At 37.8% G+C, this 17,019-nt stretch overlaps 1 protein-coding gene across 2 annotated transcripts in view; it reads left to right on the top strand.

Moving 5' to 3' along the window:
* The window catches only part of pphln1 (periphilin 1), a 22,435-nt gene extending 5,416 nt beyond the window's left edge, over nt 1-17,019 (top strand). For both annotated transcript variants that reach the window (XM_052554118.1, XM_052554117.1), the window contains exons 6-11: nt 2,867-3,004; nt 3,106-3,281; nt 4,191-4,226; nt 5,818-5,894; nt 7,858-7,989; nt 16,160-17,019. In XM_052554118.1, the coding sequence (XP_052410078.1) occupies nt 2,867-3,004; nt 3,106-3,281; nt 4,191-4,226; nt 5,818-5,894; nt 7,858-7,989; nt 16,160-16,354 (754 nt within the window). In that variant the 3' untranslated portion in view covers nt 16,355-17,019. The remainder of the gene's footprint in view (nt 1-2,866; nt 3,005-3,105; nt 3,282-4,190; nt 4,227-5,817; nt 5,895-7,857; nt 7,990-16,159) is intronic.

Below are 17,019 nucleotides of genomic sequence, written 5' to 3'. Positions count from 1 at the left end.
TTGTTAATAAGGCGCATAAATCAAACTCTGAGTTGTCCTACATTCTCTGGTTGGTTTTTGTGGTTCAGCTCCCATGGAAATACCTACAGACAGTCACTCTGCCAAATGGAGGAGCACAGTGAGCTTCCCAGTGGTTTTCCGTATCTCTTAATCAGTCTCTCTGGTAATTAAATGCAACAGTTTGCAGCAGAAATGGAGTGCAGCCAAATTAACTTTGTGTTGGTACACCCCTATTAAGAAGCATTGAAAACTTGTTTAAATGGTGACATCATTGTTTTCTCTTCAGCTCTGGCCAAACCAGTAGGGGGTCAGCGGGGGGTAGGGGGGGTCATATTATTTTTTTTTAAAAAATCTAAAAACTGTGAAGCACAAAACTAGACATATATGATATTTTTTGAAAGCGTAGAACCTCTGCTTTCTTGCAAGTCCCAAGATATTTGCATTAATTTTACATAAAAGAAAATAATAAGGTCTAAATTCGTTCTTCCGCAACCACCCCCCTTGAGAAAATCAGACGAATAATGTTCATATTTCATATTTATAGCACACAAACTCACCAAACATAGACAAGTCACACATTAAATGAAAGCTCTCACTCTCAGGAATGTTACAGTTTATTTCACAGATCTTATGCATTACAGTGACATAACAACAAATATTTTTTCAGAAGAATCACGAAAACTTAAATGAATCCTGTGAACAAGCAAACTTATGCATCATATTTCTGCGCTGATAACTACATCTGTGCTTGCATACTAGCCTAAAATCCTATATCAGCTTTTACTTTAGGTTGTTTTCTTCAAAATGAGACCGTTTATATAAATTTATTCCAAAGTGTGTGGGTAGGGCTGTCTTTTTAGTTAAGCTATGCCTACTGCTTTCAGAAATCAAAAATGGTGACTGTAAAACTACACTTGGTGACTCTAGCGCCACCTTGTGGTTAAAGCTAAATAACTGTTTGAGAAAAGTAGATTTGGGTCCATTCTTACCATTTGGTGGCGCTTTTATAATTAGATATTAGGGAGTCATACTCATCTAAGTCTCTCTCATCTTATTAAAATCAGACATTGCCAAGATTCAGTTTTGAAGAATGTCCTTTATATGGTTTTATAAAGCATTTTCTCTCTAATTCGAATAATCGTGCTTGTCAAACATGCTTAAAAGTACCTGTTATGACCTTCTCAGTGCTTTAATCTGTCGTGATTGGTAGTGAGAAGTTACCCTTTTTTTTGGCGTGGGGTAATATTCTAGTTTCATATTGGCAGTAAAGACAGACATGTGGTAATTTGCTCTGTTAGTCCAGGGCAGACAGGGTCACCTGCACATCAAACAGATGCGAGGGTCATTAAAGTTTTGTGAGGACACTGTGTGCGGACACATTGTCGTGTGTGTTTGTGAGAGGGGAACCTGGCTGGGGTTCAGGCCAGGGTCACCCGGACCAGGTGCCTGTGATTCTTTTACGTCCTCCCTCTCGCCTGTGCGGCAGGCCGTATAAGTGGCACGTAATCAGCCTGTGAGACCGACCGGAGGGCCCTGGCAGGGAAAGCGAGTCGAGGGGGAGCAGAGTAAACTGAAGGGGGTTTTACTGCTGCTAGAACAGATGTGTGTTAATGAATGTCTTGGGTTGCGGGCAGACTCGGCAGAACTGTGATGCTGCTCTGTCAGGCAGCTCTGCAACTTTTTACAAGCCTCATTTTGCCCTTTTCTTTGTGCAGTTTATATTGAGTTGCTTTTTACAAGCAGGATGTGAAGCCTCTGGCTTGGTCCTTGCACAAATAGGTACAGTCTTAAATGAATGAGCCCAGTGTGTAAACTAGTTTAAGAGAATCTTAAATCTGTGTCATCAGGACCAGCGTGGCAGAATATATTCTGTCCCTCCTTTTCTGAATATTTATTAACCAATACAAGTCTTTTAACACAACAAGGGATGCTTCATCCAAAAATGAAAATGCAAAAGTTTTTTTTGTATGTGTGTTCATAAATTGGTCTGATGTGGTTTGGATATGGACAAAAACAATTAAAACATCCTTCAAAATATAATCTTTTGTCTTCCATTAGTCAGTCATATGTGTTATGGAAATATGTGTGTGATACATATAAAAAAAGAGGAATAATTGAAGCGACAGTCACAGTCCTGAGCCCGGAGAAATCTCTTGTCTCCTCTTCCTTGACCCTTCATCTCAATACACTCAGAATCTGACCCTACAGAGCACGGTTCATATAAACAAGCGTTTTAAGATTAACAGATTGTCCCCCCTTTAACCCCCCCTCAACCTGTCAGAGGACAGTGGACAACCATTTAAACCACACGTTTTACTTATTTTGCTTTTTGATTTTTGGTTTTCATTTTTGGTAATCTTTTCCTAAGTTTGCTAATGGTTTGCTTAATTTTGTAAATTTTGGTCTAGTATATATTTTTTAAAAGTTCTCTTTTGTGTTTTAATATATTTTCAAATTTATTGTTTACCTGTGATTTTTATTTATTTATTTTTTGTTAAAAAATGTTTAATGAGAAAAAAAGGTATGCTGAATAGTTCTTATCCATAATGTGAATGCAAATATTTGTCAGCTGAACTGTTTTTATTTTATTTATTTTTTGTATTTTTTTTTTTTTTTTTTTTACTGTTTATTTTTTTTTTTTTTTTTTTTTATTTTTTTTAGTATGTTTAAAGATGCCTACGGTTATTTTTTTAACATGTAATTTATACTGTGATTGCAAAGCTGGAATAGATTTGTACTTCATTTATTTATCATTAGTATTATTATTATTTTGGTTTAGTGTGTTTTTAAAAAAAAAGTTTCATGAGAAAAAAAAAGTACGCTTAATATTTCCAATCCATGGCTTATTTTTCTTTTCCTGCTTCAGACCGAGCAGTCGTGCAGGTCCTCCTCCGAATGCTCGAGTCCTGGGTGCTCACCCTCCTCCACCCAGGTCTCTGCCTGCAATAGCCCCTGATGCAGGAGACGACACCCTCATACAGGCCATAATGAACCTGGACCGGGGGTTTGTATTCACATACTTTAAAAGTAAAGTGCCTCATGCTATTCAACTAGGGAAGAGATACTCAAGAAAGCTTTGCGTATCTGTGCTCATCTCTCTCACAGGGAGGAGCGGGACAGCTTGAGAAGAAAGGCGCCGTTCCCTCCAGTACGTGAGCGTTCTCCAGCTCGGCGGGACGTCCCCCCTTCCCCTCACAGTCGGTCGGGGTCCAGCATAAGCAGCCGCAGCTACTCACCAGAGCGGGGCAAAGTGCATCCTTTCCCTCCTCAGCAGGGGAAAAGTATGAAAAATCTTCAGTCAAAATGCCTGTTCAATCACTACTTAGTATTTCTTTGGTTTTGAGTTATTTCCACTACTGTTCAAGTTTTTGGGTTTAGAATGGAAGTGTATATACTTAGACACAAATATTGAGGCATTTATGACCTCAAACTTTCAACCTCAACTGAACATTGTTTAATGCCAGTGGTGTTCGCAGGTATAGACAGTCTGCCAAACCTCTCTGCATTTCACTTGGAGAAATCTCATTGGCTGGATCTCCCACACACACAGACTCTAGATGGTACAAAGGGTCAGTGCACAGCTTGAAGTGTAGTCTTTGACCTGACGTGGACTAGTATTTGAAACATTTAAAAGCCTGTTGATTGATTTAAGGGCTTTCATGACTAATTTGCACGCAAGCACATTTTAATTCGCCCAGCTGCAGAGTGGAAAGACCTTCCCTGGATGCTTTATTTCTCATAGATAAACGTCCTAAATGCTTCCCAGACAGGTTTGATGTGAGTTATCGTGTTTGAAAACAGACAGGCTTGTACATGACTATACCGAAGCGTCCACCGCAGACCTCCGGTCACAGATGATGTCACTCAAAGCCTGTCCTAATAAAGACTCCCATCTGTGTTTGTTTCGCTGTTCTCTGTTACTATAATGAAATCCTCAGTAATAAGTTCCAGAGTGACGCTTCGAGCAGCCAATATTGGATGCACGTGTTTGGGTTGACGTACCCCAAGTGAGCCTCCCAAAATTATGCAGCTGTGAAAAGATGTAGCAGGCTTGCATGGGATCATGTGATCTGATCTCTAATACTGATCAAAGAAATGCATCAAAAACACCTGAATTATTGTTCACTAAAAAATACAGTTTGTTTACTGTTTTTGATGATATACACTTTTTTTTTTTTCCTGCGTTTCAGGATTTGAGGAGCCGTTCGGGCCAGGCAGGGGACCGGGTGAGTAAAACATTGTCGATTATTCGGTCATATTGATTATAAACGAGTAAGCCTGCATGAATTCAATTTTGAAAAAATGGTCATTTAGTCTAACAAAATGTTTTTTTTGCTAAACAATTTAACATAGCTTGTTGGAACATATGGAGAAAAATTAAATAATATAAATGTTCATCTTTTTACTGGATAACGTACAGGCGGACATATCACTGGAAATAAATAAACACAACAGTGTGGTCTTGTATCATCCTGATATGGTTTATTTTGCAATTATGATTGGTTGACTATATTTTTCCAATAATGAGATGGCTCCTTTGCAAATAAATAAATAAAGATGGCTACTTTCCAAAGAAAAAATTCAATTTCATGCACATAATATTACTGTTAAAAAGTTTGGGGTTGGTAAAATTAACAAGGCTGCATTTATTTGATGAAAAATGCAGTAAAGAAGTAATATTGTGTAATATATTTACTGTATAAAATAAATGTTTTATCTTATTTGAAAATGTAATTTATTCCTGTGATGGTAAAGCTGAATTTTCAGCAGCTGTTACTCCAGTCTTAATTAACACATGATCTATCAGAAATCATTCTAATATGCTCTGTTTGTGCTCAAGAAACTTTTCTTAATATTATCAACATTGAAAACAGTTCAATGTTTTTGTTTAAAATGATACACTGATTATTTGAATATAGAGTTAAAAAGAGCGATATTTATTTAAAATAGCAACCGTTTACTTTCTTGTTTGATTAATTGAATGCATCCTTGCTGGTTAAAAGTATTAACAAAAATAAATAAATAAACTGGCCAAACATTTGAATGGTATTGTACCTAGGTATTCAGTCACCTGGGTACCATTTTTTGTGAATATAAAGTTTATTGCTCAGACGCAAGGAGATTTTGTTTCACTTTGCTTTATAAGTTAAAGGTCAGCCCGCAGTCACGGTAACTTGAGAGAAAGCGTTGCTAATCGCACCTTCGTAGAGCCTCATTTTGTTTGTCTGCTATCCTAGCACTTCCTTTGGCCAGGGTTCGTAAAAAGTCCACAGGAGTGTGTCTGATTGCTAAACCTTTCCTTTTTCTCTAGCTTTCATCCGTTCCCTTTTTGCTTTTCTTTGCCAGACGTTTGATGTGCATGCATACGTCGCAAGGAGATTTAGATTGGAATCTTATATCTGTGTAAATCTAAACAGAACTTCTGGTCATAGGCTTCTCTCCGCTCCAAATCAATTTAGCGAGCATTCCTTGATCTCTTGCCGACGAATCCGTAGGTGTTGAGCACACAGCTCACACGGAGAGGGTCACGGGGTGACACTGCAGGCACCTGGCTGCGGTTTGCCTGCAGGGAAGAGTCCTGATCGGCAGCGAGGGAACCACCTGGTTCTGCACGCCAGCTGGATGTTCGGAAAACGAGCAGGATCCGTTCAAGCATGTGAAAACGTTTATGGCAGCAAATGAGTCAAGCAAGGCCATATTCCGTGGCTTTCTGGGGGATGTTGATCCATGTCCAAACTATAGCTGTATTGTTGGCTTACATCCTACAACAGATGCTTTGTTTCTTATGTTCTGATCCCAGTCTTTCATCTTCTACAGACAGGGAAAGGCCCCCCGGCCCCTCCGTGAGTGCATCACGAGACGGTTCGCCCCATAGCTCCGTATCAGCCACTAAGGTGAGTCGCACACACACACAGCTCCCAAACAGATGTGCTTACCAGAACACTCCCTTTCATCTGCTAAAATAATAATAAGTGTGACATGCCAGCAATTTCAGCTGATGATGAAAAAACTGGAGATTTTTTCCTTCTTTTTGAAACGCTGTTTGCTTGCGATTTCCTCTCTCCCATATGGTGGGGTTTAAAGGTTACTATTTGGCACGGTACTGACACAAAAGGCGGCGGGTCGCTGAAGGAGACTCATGGACATCATTGGGCCACCCAGGCCGCAGCACGACTAAAAAAAGAGGGAGAAATCCATTAGCTCAACTCTCGGCTTTATCACAACATCTTATCAGAGGCTCAGAGCACTCTGGACATACTCTTGGGAGCACTGAGAGCCTAAAATAATTTGGTTTAACTGTTTCTCTCATGTACTCTCTTTTTTTTTTTCTTTGTTTGTGCTTAGGTGAACCAAATCTGAGAAAAATCAAATCAAAATTTTCTTTGCTGATTTTTAAATAAACGAAAAGAAAAGAAAGAAAAATTATAATTAAAAATAATTACATTTTACTCTCCTCTGTGAATATTCTTTTATTTGTTATGCAAACTAGTTCTTTCGCTGATTCCCAAGACATTGGCTTTCCTTACTTAAAAAGCTTGAGAAATGCTAATTTATTTTTTCTAATGCTAATAGTTTTCTATATATATATATATATTTATTTTATTTTCTTACTATTTAATAATAGGTAAATGTGTGTTCTTTATAAGTGTCACAAAATGTAATATTTCAGGTCTATCACCCAAATTGTAAAGAAATTGTTCAGGATTTTTGATAACTTTTAAAATTTAAGTTGGTAGAATAAATACTTAGCAACATCAGAAAAATAAAACTGTATTGTAAATGTGTGATGTTCAAAATATTTCAAAAATCATTTTTTTTTTATATATTAAAAACCTTTTTAATATATAATAAAATATATCTATTACAAATTATAAAATATTATTTGTATATTAGTGGTTTTCTTATAAAATATCACCATTTATAGTACATATAAAGTTATTCTGAATATATACATTTTTTAATAAATAAACTGATATTTAAGGAGGGTGACCCATATTGAGTGGAGGAAAGGGAAAAACACATTCTGATGAAAATGAAGTTTGAGGTTGCACCCAAACATATGCCATTACATATAAAAGTAATTTGTAAAATAATTCAACTTTGTTTTTTTGTTTTGTCCCAGTACTCAATCAGTGTTTTGATTCAAGAATGCTTGAATCGAGCTTCAGTTTCAAGCCAACACAACATGAAATGCCTTGTTAAAGAACCTCTGTGGGTTTCTTTTGTTTGATCACTTAGATTCACCTCTGAACCATGTACAGATGAAAGTTGTTTCTGGTTGGTGGATGTCTCAGTCCTTCAGCCTTTGATCTTCTTCCACAGCTCTGTTCTTGGGGCATAAGCCATAACCTTGTGCCTTAGATGAAAAGGCTTTGCCAGTGTAAACTCAGCTTGATAGGCGGTCTCTTAAGTTCAACAAACACACTTGTTTTGGGGATTCATTGTTTGAAGAACAAAGAACAGATGATTTTGCTGTGGTGGGCTCATATTTGTTTGTAATGCCTTTGCAGTTCTTGTCTTAAATATATTTCTGTCTCCACTTAGATCAAATGATTGATATTATTTTGATTTTGTTTAATTAGTGTTGGACCGTAATATATAATTTTCTTTTGAGACAAAACGTATCCAATTAGGTCCAAGTCGTAGATCTAAATAGACAGAGCCAACGTGTCAACTTTTTTTTGGACTTGTATCCATTCTGTCATTGTTCTGCGTTTGGAGAACTTTTCCTCTTTTCTTTTTTAGAGAAATCAGAATTCCCTAATGTTGATTTCCTGCATCTGTTGGGGTGTTTTACTCTGAACATGTTTCTGTATTAATCTAGCCTTTAAAAGTGCCTTGTCCTGTGTACTGCAGGAGGACATGACAATGGTGGAGGGGCCCACAGATGAAGTTCCACCCATCGTAGATGAAGCTTCCTCTGTCATGGACGACTTTCAAGAGCGACGAGCTCAAGCTATTGCTGCCAAGGCTCGGGAAATTGAGAAGGTTTGAGAAACGCCAAAAATCCCTTTGGAGCTTTTCTTCTTCCATAGTTCTGAGAGTGTCTAAATTAGTTAGGAAAGTGTCTTGCCAGTTTTTTAATGGCCACATACTTGTTTTAATGGCTCCTTTTCATGATGCTGTATATTATTAATAGGGTTGTCAGAAGAGTTTAACTATTTACATTTTAGGTTATTTAAAGCATTGAAAGAGTACAGTACAGCATTTATTATGTTCAACAACATAATTTAAAAGAGCATTTTGGGTACTTCTGTTCTGAGTACTTCCACTTTTTTCTTTTTCCTTCCTTTTTATCCATCACATTTACTAAGGAGAAAGAGTTTAACTATTTACCTTTTAGGTTATTTAAAGCATTGAAGATTACAGTACAGCATGTATTATGTTCAACAACATAATTTAAAAGAGGATTTGGGTACTTCTGAGTACTTCCACTTTTTATCCATCACATTTACTAAGGAGATACAAAGGTAAAAGACCCACTGTCTCAGCTTTCTGTACCTTTCTGATCGTTCTGTAAGTTCAGAACGATCATAATAAAGTTACTGCTCTCTCCTCCTCTTGTTTACTGGCCCTATTAAATGAAAGATGGGATCTTTCATTTGATGGGATCTTTCACAGGATTGGTGAGCCAGCCCTCCTTCTAGCCGCGTTTCCACTGTCGAGCTTAAAGTGGGCGTGCTAGGGCGTGCCAGGGCCAGTCGCATTTCCACTGTCACTTCTGGGGCTTGATCGTGCCTCATCGGGGCTTCCTTGGGGCCAACGGAAAACCGACGAAAACCTTGGGCCAAAGCGGGCCAGCTGGGTCTAGATTGGTTATGAGCAAAGGCGGAGTTTCTCTGAGCTCAGCGATGCGGATCATTTCAGAAAGCTAACAGCTTTAACACCAGCATTAAAAACTTTTTTAAATAAGTTGAGCTCAAAACTCACTTTCAGTCAGCAGCGTGTGTTTGAAATAATTTGATCGGATGTGGATTATCACCATACAAGGTCAGAAATATTTATAAGAGATGTAAAAGACTATGCACGCTAGGCATTAACATTACCATAGTAAACATGGTAAATGTGACCATTTAAAGAAATCAGACATTAGCTTCTTTTTCTCCATCACAATCGTGTATTTATTTAGTACCTTATATTATTGGTCATAAGTCTCGTCTCGAGAGTTTAGCTCCACTAGCCTATCATAAAAATATATATTTTTTTTTTTTGTTCGGGAGCTTTCATAAAAATAGAGATATTATCATTCATTCTAAATGTGACATATAAAGGATAGCTACTGTGGCTACAAATAAACAGAAACAGACTTGACTGAATAAGCAGGCTATTTTCATAACGCTTAAGCGTTAAAAATAAATCAATAAAATATAAATACATTTATTCTGATAAATTAATTCATTATGATCAATGTATCACTTATTCTATAGTAAAACATCAATGCTTTTGAATTTGAATATTTAACAAAGCATGCAAACAAACGCCCGCTTTTATCATGTTTGTTTTTTGATCGCTCTAGTTCCAGTGACTTATTTCTTAGTTTTCTGATAACTTCTCTTTGTTGGTGAAATGATGGGGTCACGTGACATTGTTCCTGAGAGGCGTGTAAAGGGCGTGTTTTAGTGACATGCACCAGAGCTTCAGGCCTGAATGTGGAAACCCTGCGCTATTCTGGCCTCGGTGCTACTGGTCCGAGGCTCCTAGTCCCGACCGGCCTGTTTTAAGCCCTGGCCCGCACTGGCCTGACAATGGAAATGCGGCTAATGAGAACAAGCCTTTGGCTCAATAGCTGCTGGACTTGCACAGTTTTAAATGTCAGATTTGTCCCAATCATGAGCTTTATTTGGCTTATTTACATATCGAAAACAAATCTGATTTTATGTATGGCTAAGCTTTCCTTAACAGGAAGTCCCTTGAATCAGTTTAAGGGTTTGAATAGCTCTTTGTATTCTCGATCACTTAAGCATCCTTTCCTGCATAAATGACTGACAGATCTACATTTTTGTAATTTGTTCAGGATTTTTTTTTTTTTCTGCACTTCTTTTGAAATAGAAGTCAGAGTGTGTTTTGATTTGCCCTGAATGCACATATTTCAGTGACAGTGTTTGGATGCCTTTCAGGCCAAAGCCTGTTATTTCACAAAGTGTGTGTGTTGTTTCTGTTTAAGTGTCCACCAGATGTTTAGCTTCTCCTTTAATCTGGTCTAGCCATCTCTACACTCTGCACTTTACCTTTTTTCAACAAACATTTAGCTGGCATGCACTATACAGCATGCTTTTTGGTTTCTATACACTTAATATACATCTAAAGGGTTGTGAGAAAAAAATGTAGAAATTTTGAATAATGCAGCAGTTGCTCTTTTCCATTAAATAAAACAATGAGTTGATAATAAACAGGCATCATAAAAAGGGCCTGTATGACTCTTGAGCTAGTTTCCATGTCTTCTGAAACCATATGATGGCGTACAAGCAAGAAAACCATTTATCTTGATTCAAACATGAGTTTATGTGATTGGACAAAGGATTGTCCTTGTATGTTTAATCTTTTGTTTTCTGCACTCAAAACTGATCTGGATCATTACTTCATGAGTTGGACTGATCTGGTTCTTGAGTTCAACACGGACTCAATGGTCTGTTCACAACATTTAACAGTTTACTGAAGAATTCAGTAAATAATGACTTCAAGTTTAGTTTGTTTCTATCTATCATATGGCTTCAGAAACCTTGAAGTAAAGTGTCACTTGATTCTTTATGGTGCTTTTGCATCCATTTTGCAGTGTGAAAGCCTCGTACACATGGGGACCAATTAAATGGAAAAGACCGACCAGTGCAATTCTTCAAAATTGTTACACCAAAGAGTATCATTTATGGTTAAACTTTTTGTTTTTGTTTTTATCTGTCCAACCTGATGATCATCATCTTTTTTTTTATTATTATGTTTCATCTTGGCAGAGAGCATATACTTTAAACAAGTTCAGTTCAAGTCAAGCTCAAAGAGGAATCTAGCTGGGTCTTGATTGTTTTGTTTTGACCAGCAAGACGTTTATTTTACAGATGAGCCCGTGTGTTTCTAACGAGACTGAATTCCTTGCTGCTAAAGTACTGTAAGTAGGGCATCTTTGTTGTGATAGTTCTGCAGTCCACGGTGAGGCTTAATCTGGGTCTGAAGCAAGGCTTTTGAGGTCCATCAGGGATGTTTGATTCCTTTGTTCGTTAATCGCGTTTGATGTTTCTGATCTGAATATGTCAGATCAAATAAAATAATAGACTAATACACAGTTGCCCCTAAAGGCCATAACTCCTAAAAATGATGTTTCGCTATGCTTAGGTTTTCTATGATCCTGTTGGAGAACACAGGCATTAGAGTATACTATATTAAGGTGAATATGCATCCTTAACAGTTATTTGGGATTGTAAATTAGTTCTGTGTGGTTTTTAGTCAATATGCTTGGGGGCATCTATATGCTAATGTATGTACAGTACATTTCTTATTATTTAGTTAATGTTATGTTTACTCTATTGCTGGGCGTACAGATGAATATATTGACATTTCACATGGCAAAATATTATACTCAAAGCTTTTATATATAATTGAACCTAACTTTGGTCTTACACAACTAGAAATGAACTTTCGCTGAACCACTGTGAAAGTTATTAGTTTATAGATACTTTCCCACTTTTCCCTCCTTGTCTTTCCCGCCCTTCCTGAATAATTCTCTGCTATCTTTACCTGGAATCAGGAATCAGCCTCCCACAGTACAAAAATGGCACATGAAAGGCTGAACAAGAACACACACACACTCTAGGTCCTGTTCAGCTTTCCTGTTTGATTGGGTAAAAGAGGTGGGGTTCACAGGAAGTCTATGGAAGTAGAGCATGCATTAGGAAATCGCTTCCCAGCATTCTTGGAATTGTTCCGAATTATTTAAGCTCAGTGTGGCTTTGTATGTTCAAGGTTATCTCATAAAAGGACAGCATAGTGATATGAATTAGAAACACAACTGTTACTAGTAAAATGTTTAATTTGATCATTGCAAAGCAGCAGAAAAAGTGTTGCAAATAGAATAAATTTGCTTTAAAAAATAGCGGTCTTTCAGAACTTCCTGTTAACCTCTGCTTCAGATCATCTCTGCTTCCTGAGTTTAGTAGTGGTTTATTGTGTACCGAGGAGTGCTTTCTACTGTACTCAGATGACCAGGGATGTAGTGGAGGCTAAATGCACGTAAACGCTGTTTACGCACCTCCTAAAATGAGGAAATAGCGTTTACCCACCTCCAAAGTGCATTTATCCACCTCTAAATTGAGTTTATTCACCTCTAAATAGCCTACAGTTCCTATGACATTTTAAATTAAGCTTATGTCGTTTTAGTTTCATATTGTTCATTATTAGTTTCTAGATTGTTTGTTGTTAAAGACAAAGTCTTTCATATTGCGCTGCAACTTTATGGTCAGTGTTGACCAATTGCTTGCGATGTTGCCAGTAGTGGGAAGTTCGGATCATTTTACTGACTCGGATCTTTGAATCTCATTCAGCAAAATGAACTAATCTTTTCTCTTCCCATCTCTATGGGACTGACATGAAGAATAAAAGACTCAGACCTCACCTGTCGATTCAGAACCTATATATGTTGTGTAATGCGCATGTGCAGTCAACACAAAATGAACGAATCACTCTCTGAGACAACTCGGTAGTCCTGAGTCATATTAAAGATTCGTTCAAAATGAACGACACGCAACAGACTGCATCAAGATTCTAAAATGGATATCCGGCAATTAATAATAATAATAATAATAATAATAATAATAACGTTCGTTATTTTGAGTGAGTGAGTGAAGTGACATTCAGCCAAGTATGGTGACCCACACTCAGAATTTGTGCTCTGCATTTAACCCATCCGAAATGCACACACACAGAGCAGTGAACACACACACACACACACTGTGAGCACACACCCAGAGCAGTGGGCAGCCATTTATGCTGCGGCGCCCGGGGAGCAGTTGGGGGTTCGATGCCTTGCTCAAGGGCACCTAAGTCGTGGTATTGAAGGTGGAGAGAGAACTGTACATGCACTCCCCCCACCCACAATTCCGTCCGGCCCGAGACTAGAACCCACAACCCTTCGATTGGGAGTCCAACCCTCTAACCATTAGGCCACGACTTCCCCAAATAGAATAGAAATAGAATTGAATAGAAATCATCACTCATACAGCAGCCATTCATCTCATCTCCGGTTTATTTGTGTTCGTATACACACAATATCCACGATCCGCCAGGGCTATAGTCCAATGGTGCGCATGTTTGAATAGATAATAATTTTATGACATGTTTGTAGAATATTTCGTCTTACAGAATAACATTTCTATTAATTTTACACTGATCTATGCGATCTGAAGAGCTAAAACAGCTAACAGAGCTAGCGATCACTTTCTTCTTATTGATTTGCGTCGGCTATGACATCAGTGCCTTATCATTAGTTTGTAAAGCTGTCAATCATCTCATGTGAACCACGTGACCAAAAGGATGTCCTTCTGCAATGAAGCTGTCTGTGTCATTGCAGTCTGTGTCATTGATCAAATATATGAAAGACAAAAGTAAAAAAAAAAAAAATTTGATTCCAGCTTGTTAAATGTGAATATGTTCTAGTGTCTTCTCTCCTCTGTGACAGTCAACTGAATATCTTTGAGTTGTGGACAAAACGAGACATTTGAGGACCATTCCTGGGCTTTTGGGGAAACACTGATCCACATTTTTCTGACATATTATAGACCAAACAACTAACCGATTAATTGAGAAAATATTCAACAGATTAATCGACTATGAAAATAATACCAAATCCCTAATCATAATGTACAAGTGCATTGCATTGGAACCCCTGGATAAAAGCCTCCCTCTCTATTCCTCTTTAAAAAAAATTGTTCTCTCTGTTTTATCATTTAGTAAACTTTATAGATTTCAACCTTATTATTCCTTCTTGAGTCTCTTTAACAAGAACTTAGATTAATGTATGAATTGAATAGTGACTCTGTGACCTATATGAGGGAATAACCAGTGATACCCTTGATAGTAATATCAAATGATAGCCTATAGCGATGTCATCAGGATACACATACACCGGTAGGCAGTGGCCCACCTTACCGTGACCACGATGTGGTCACCCAAAATTTATAGTTTACCCACCTCTTTTTTTTACCACTACACCTCTGCAGATGACATTGCCCCCCTCTTCACATCTAATTTGAATTTAATTCTATGCCACACATACAGTTAACGCCCACATGGACTCTCAATTATTCATGGGAATCTCATGTACTGACTTTTTTCAGGGCCAGGATCTGTAACTCATATCTGACTTAAGATTTTATGTCTGGCATACAATAAAATGGGCACAAAAAAGACTTTAATGACCTAAATATCATAGAATATAAAGATGTTGTAACATTTACTGTTGCTCACTAAAATTCCAGTTCCTTGATTACTGCTAAATCGCCATCACCTGCTTTTAAATGGAGAGGCATTTAATAGACAGAGCCGTAGATCACTGACAAGCTACGCAATATCACGTTCATTATCCAAGATGAATCGCCTTCAATAATGGATGCGATATTGTGTAGCTTGTCATTGATCTATGGCTCCGCCTATTAAATGCCTCTCCATTTGAAAGCAGGTGATGGCAATTTAGTGGTAATCATGGAACCGGATTTACTGACTAGGTGCGCATGATCATAATGTTAGATATTTCGCCCAGCCCTAGTATATAGTACTGATTTAAATTTGTAACTTACATTAACATTTATTTTCAACCCCCTTTATAAAATAGCACATATGCTACAAGGCTCCAGCAACCAGGTTTATTTGCTGAGTGTTAATGCAATTTAAACAGTCCCACAGATTGACTATTTTACTGCAGTCTCTTAACCTGCAGCCTTAGGCTTCTGAGTACTTCCTTTCTACATAATTTCTCCATTCTCTTCTGGAATGTTCTAATTGACTATTAGAGTCTTCTCATTTAACCTATTCGACTTAATGATTATTGGAGGCTGTTCTCACACAAGAACTCTGGGCTTTGTGTGTGGGCCTCTGTGATTCCTGGAACCAGGATCTCAGCCATGGGAAAGAGCCCTTATGTTAGAAGCTAATGAGCTCACTGCAGAAATTATTAGTCAGCACAATTAGTTGGGTGGCCACATTTCTTTTCCAGACTTGTGGGGGCAGGTAGCAGGAACCACTGAAGATACGCATTGTCTTTTTTAAATTATGCCCAAAGTTTTCGGTTACTGTTATATTTTAAGTACTTCCAGATGTTGTTGTATGGTTATGTAATGCCAGGGCCATGTTGGAAACTGGCGAGATGTTTAACCATCAGTTTCTTTCCGTTTTGGCTGGGTGCATTGTGTTGCTCTGTGCCATCATTTAGTCGTGACAGTCTCCTGATGTAAATGTATGATCTCCAGCTATAAGTTACTTGTCCTGAGGGCTGTGTGTGAGTCAAGGTAATTGCAGAGGTTATGCAGTCTCCCCTGGGTCTGAAGTATTGCTTTGATGTCCAGAAGTGTTTGATTATCCAACCACAGTAAACATAACTGAGCTCTGAGAGTTTGGGTTTGGGGCTTAGTTCTATCGTCTGGATGGTAGATCGGAAAGGCAGAATGTTCTCCTAAATACAAAACAAAACCGCTCTCTATCCCCATGTCTTTTGTGAACAGAAATGGTTAGATTTAAGATGATTTCATGGTCTGTTCAATGAGATGGGTCTTGAGACTGTCATGACTGAATTTGCCAGAAAAGTAAAGCACCAAGCAGAGTATATTGTTTCCAGCTAGAGTAATGCGGCACATTTGCTGCATAAAAATGTAATGTTAAATGCAACTTTTCATTTATTTTTATTGTGAGCTCCAGGATGATTTATCAATAAATTGTTGTCTGAGCTTGTCAAGGCATGTGTTTTTATGTTGGTCAGAAAGCCAAATGGAAAAGAAAACCACATTTTACGGTGCCACATTTAACACACTTTAAAGAACCTTGTTTGATAAGGTGTAAGTAACTAGACATGATTATACACTGTTATGCATTGATTGGGGATTGCCAATAACATTTGTGTGCACATTGTACATGTTGGACAATATTACAGCTTTATAATTTCAGACATTGGACTGTTTTATAGGTCTATCGTCAGGACTGTGAGACGTTTGGCATGGTGGTGAAGATGCTGGTGGCCAAGGAACCCACCTTAGAAAAGCCCCTGCAGAACCCACTGAAAGAGAACCTGATTGAGATCCGTGAGCGATGCCTTGATGACTTGAAAAACTTCATTGCTGAACTAGATGAAGTGGTACGACAGCCTGAACCTGCTGTCTAAGGTGGCCCCATTTACTCAACCAGCAGTTTTTCCTCCCTCTGTACCTATACAAAAGTCCTTCATTGTTTTTTATGGTTTATGTAAAGGCCAATGTACTTTGTGTACTGAGTGTCCACCTAAAAGAAATCTTCCTGGTTTGCAACGGGGCAAGGAAAATCTCTATGTATTTCATTTATGTGGTTCCGTTCATCCATTGACACTAGTCGATGCTAGGTTGTATAATCTTTTTGTAACCTTTCAACATTAAGATAAATAAATAATAAAAAAAATAGATGGCAAACACAAGGAAAGCAGTGTCAGAAGAGGGTTTGCTCTATTCATCATTAATTGCAGAAGATATAGAGATTATTAACCCACTGAGGAGATTTACTCGATGATGCTGTTTGTTCTGATCAATTGTGTATAAACTGAAAGGGTTCTATGTTGTTGCCAATTAATTCCCTTACATTCAAACCAGTAAGAAAAGTTGATGAATGAATTATGATAAGTAATCTGTATGGGTTCAGCAAATTGCTGCTATCTGTAGTACTGTTAAGCTGTGCAGCTGACAATAATGCATTTTCATCTTTTTTTTATCACATTTTCTGGCCACTATATTGTGAAAACCCAACACAAGTATTTGTGTAGTTTTTTCCTTTGTGTAGTATTAAAGAGTCTTGAACCTA

The sequence above is a fragment of the Carassius gibelio genome, chromosome B4 (genome assembly GCF_023724105.1).
Source record: "Carassius gibelio isolate Cgi1373 ecotype wild population from Czech Republic chromosome B4, carGib1.2-hapl.c, whole genome shotgun sequence".
NCBI classification, from domain to species: Eukaryota; Metazoa; Chordata; class Actinopteri; order Cypriniformes; family Cyprinidae; genus Carassius; species Carassius gibelio.
This window is presented reverse-complemented; position numbering and strand designations above follow the sequence as displayed.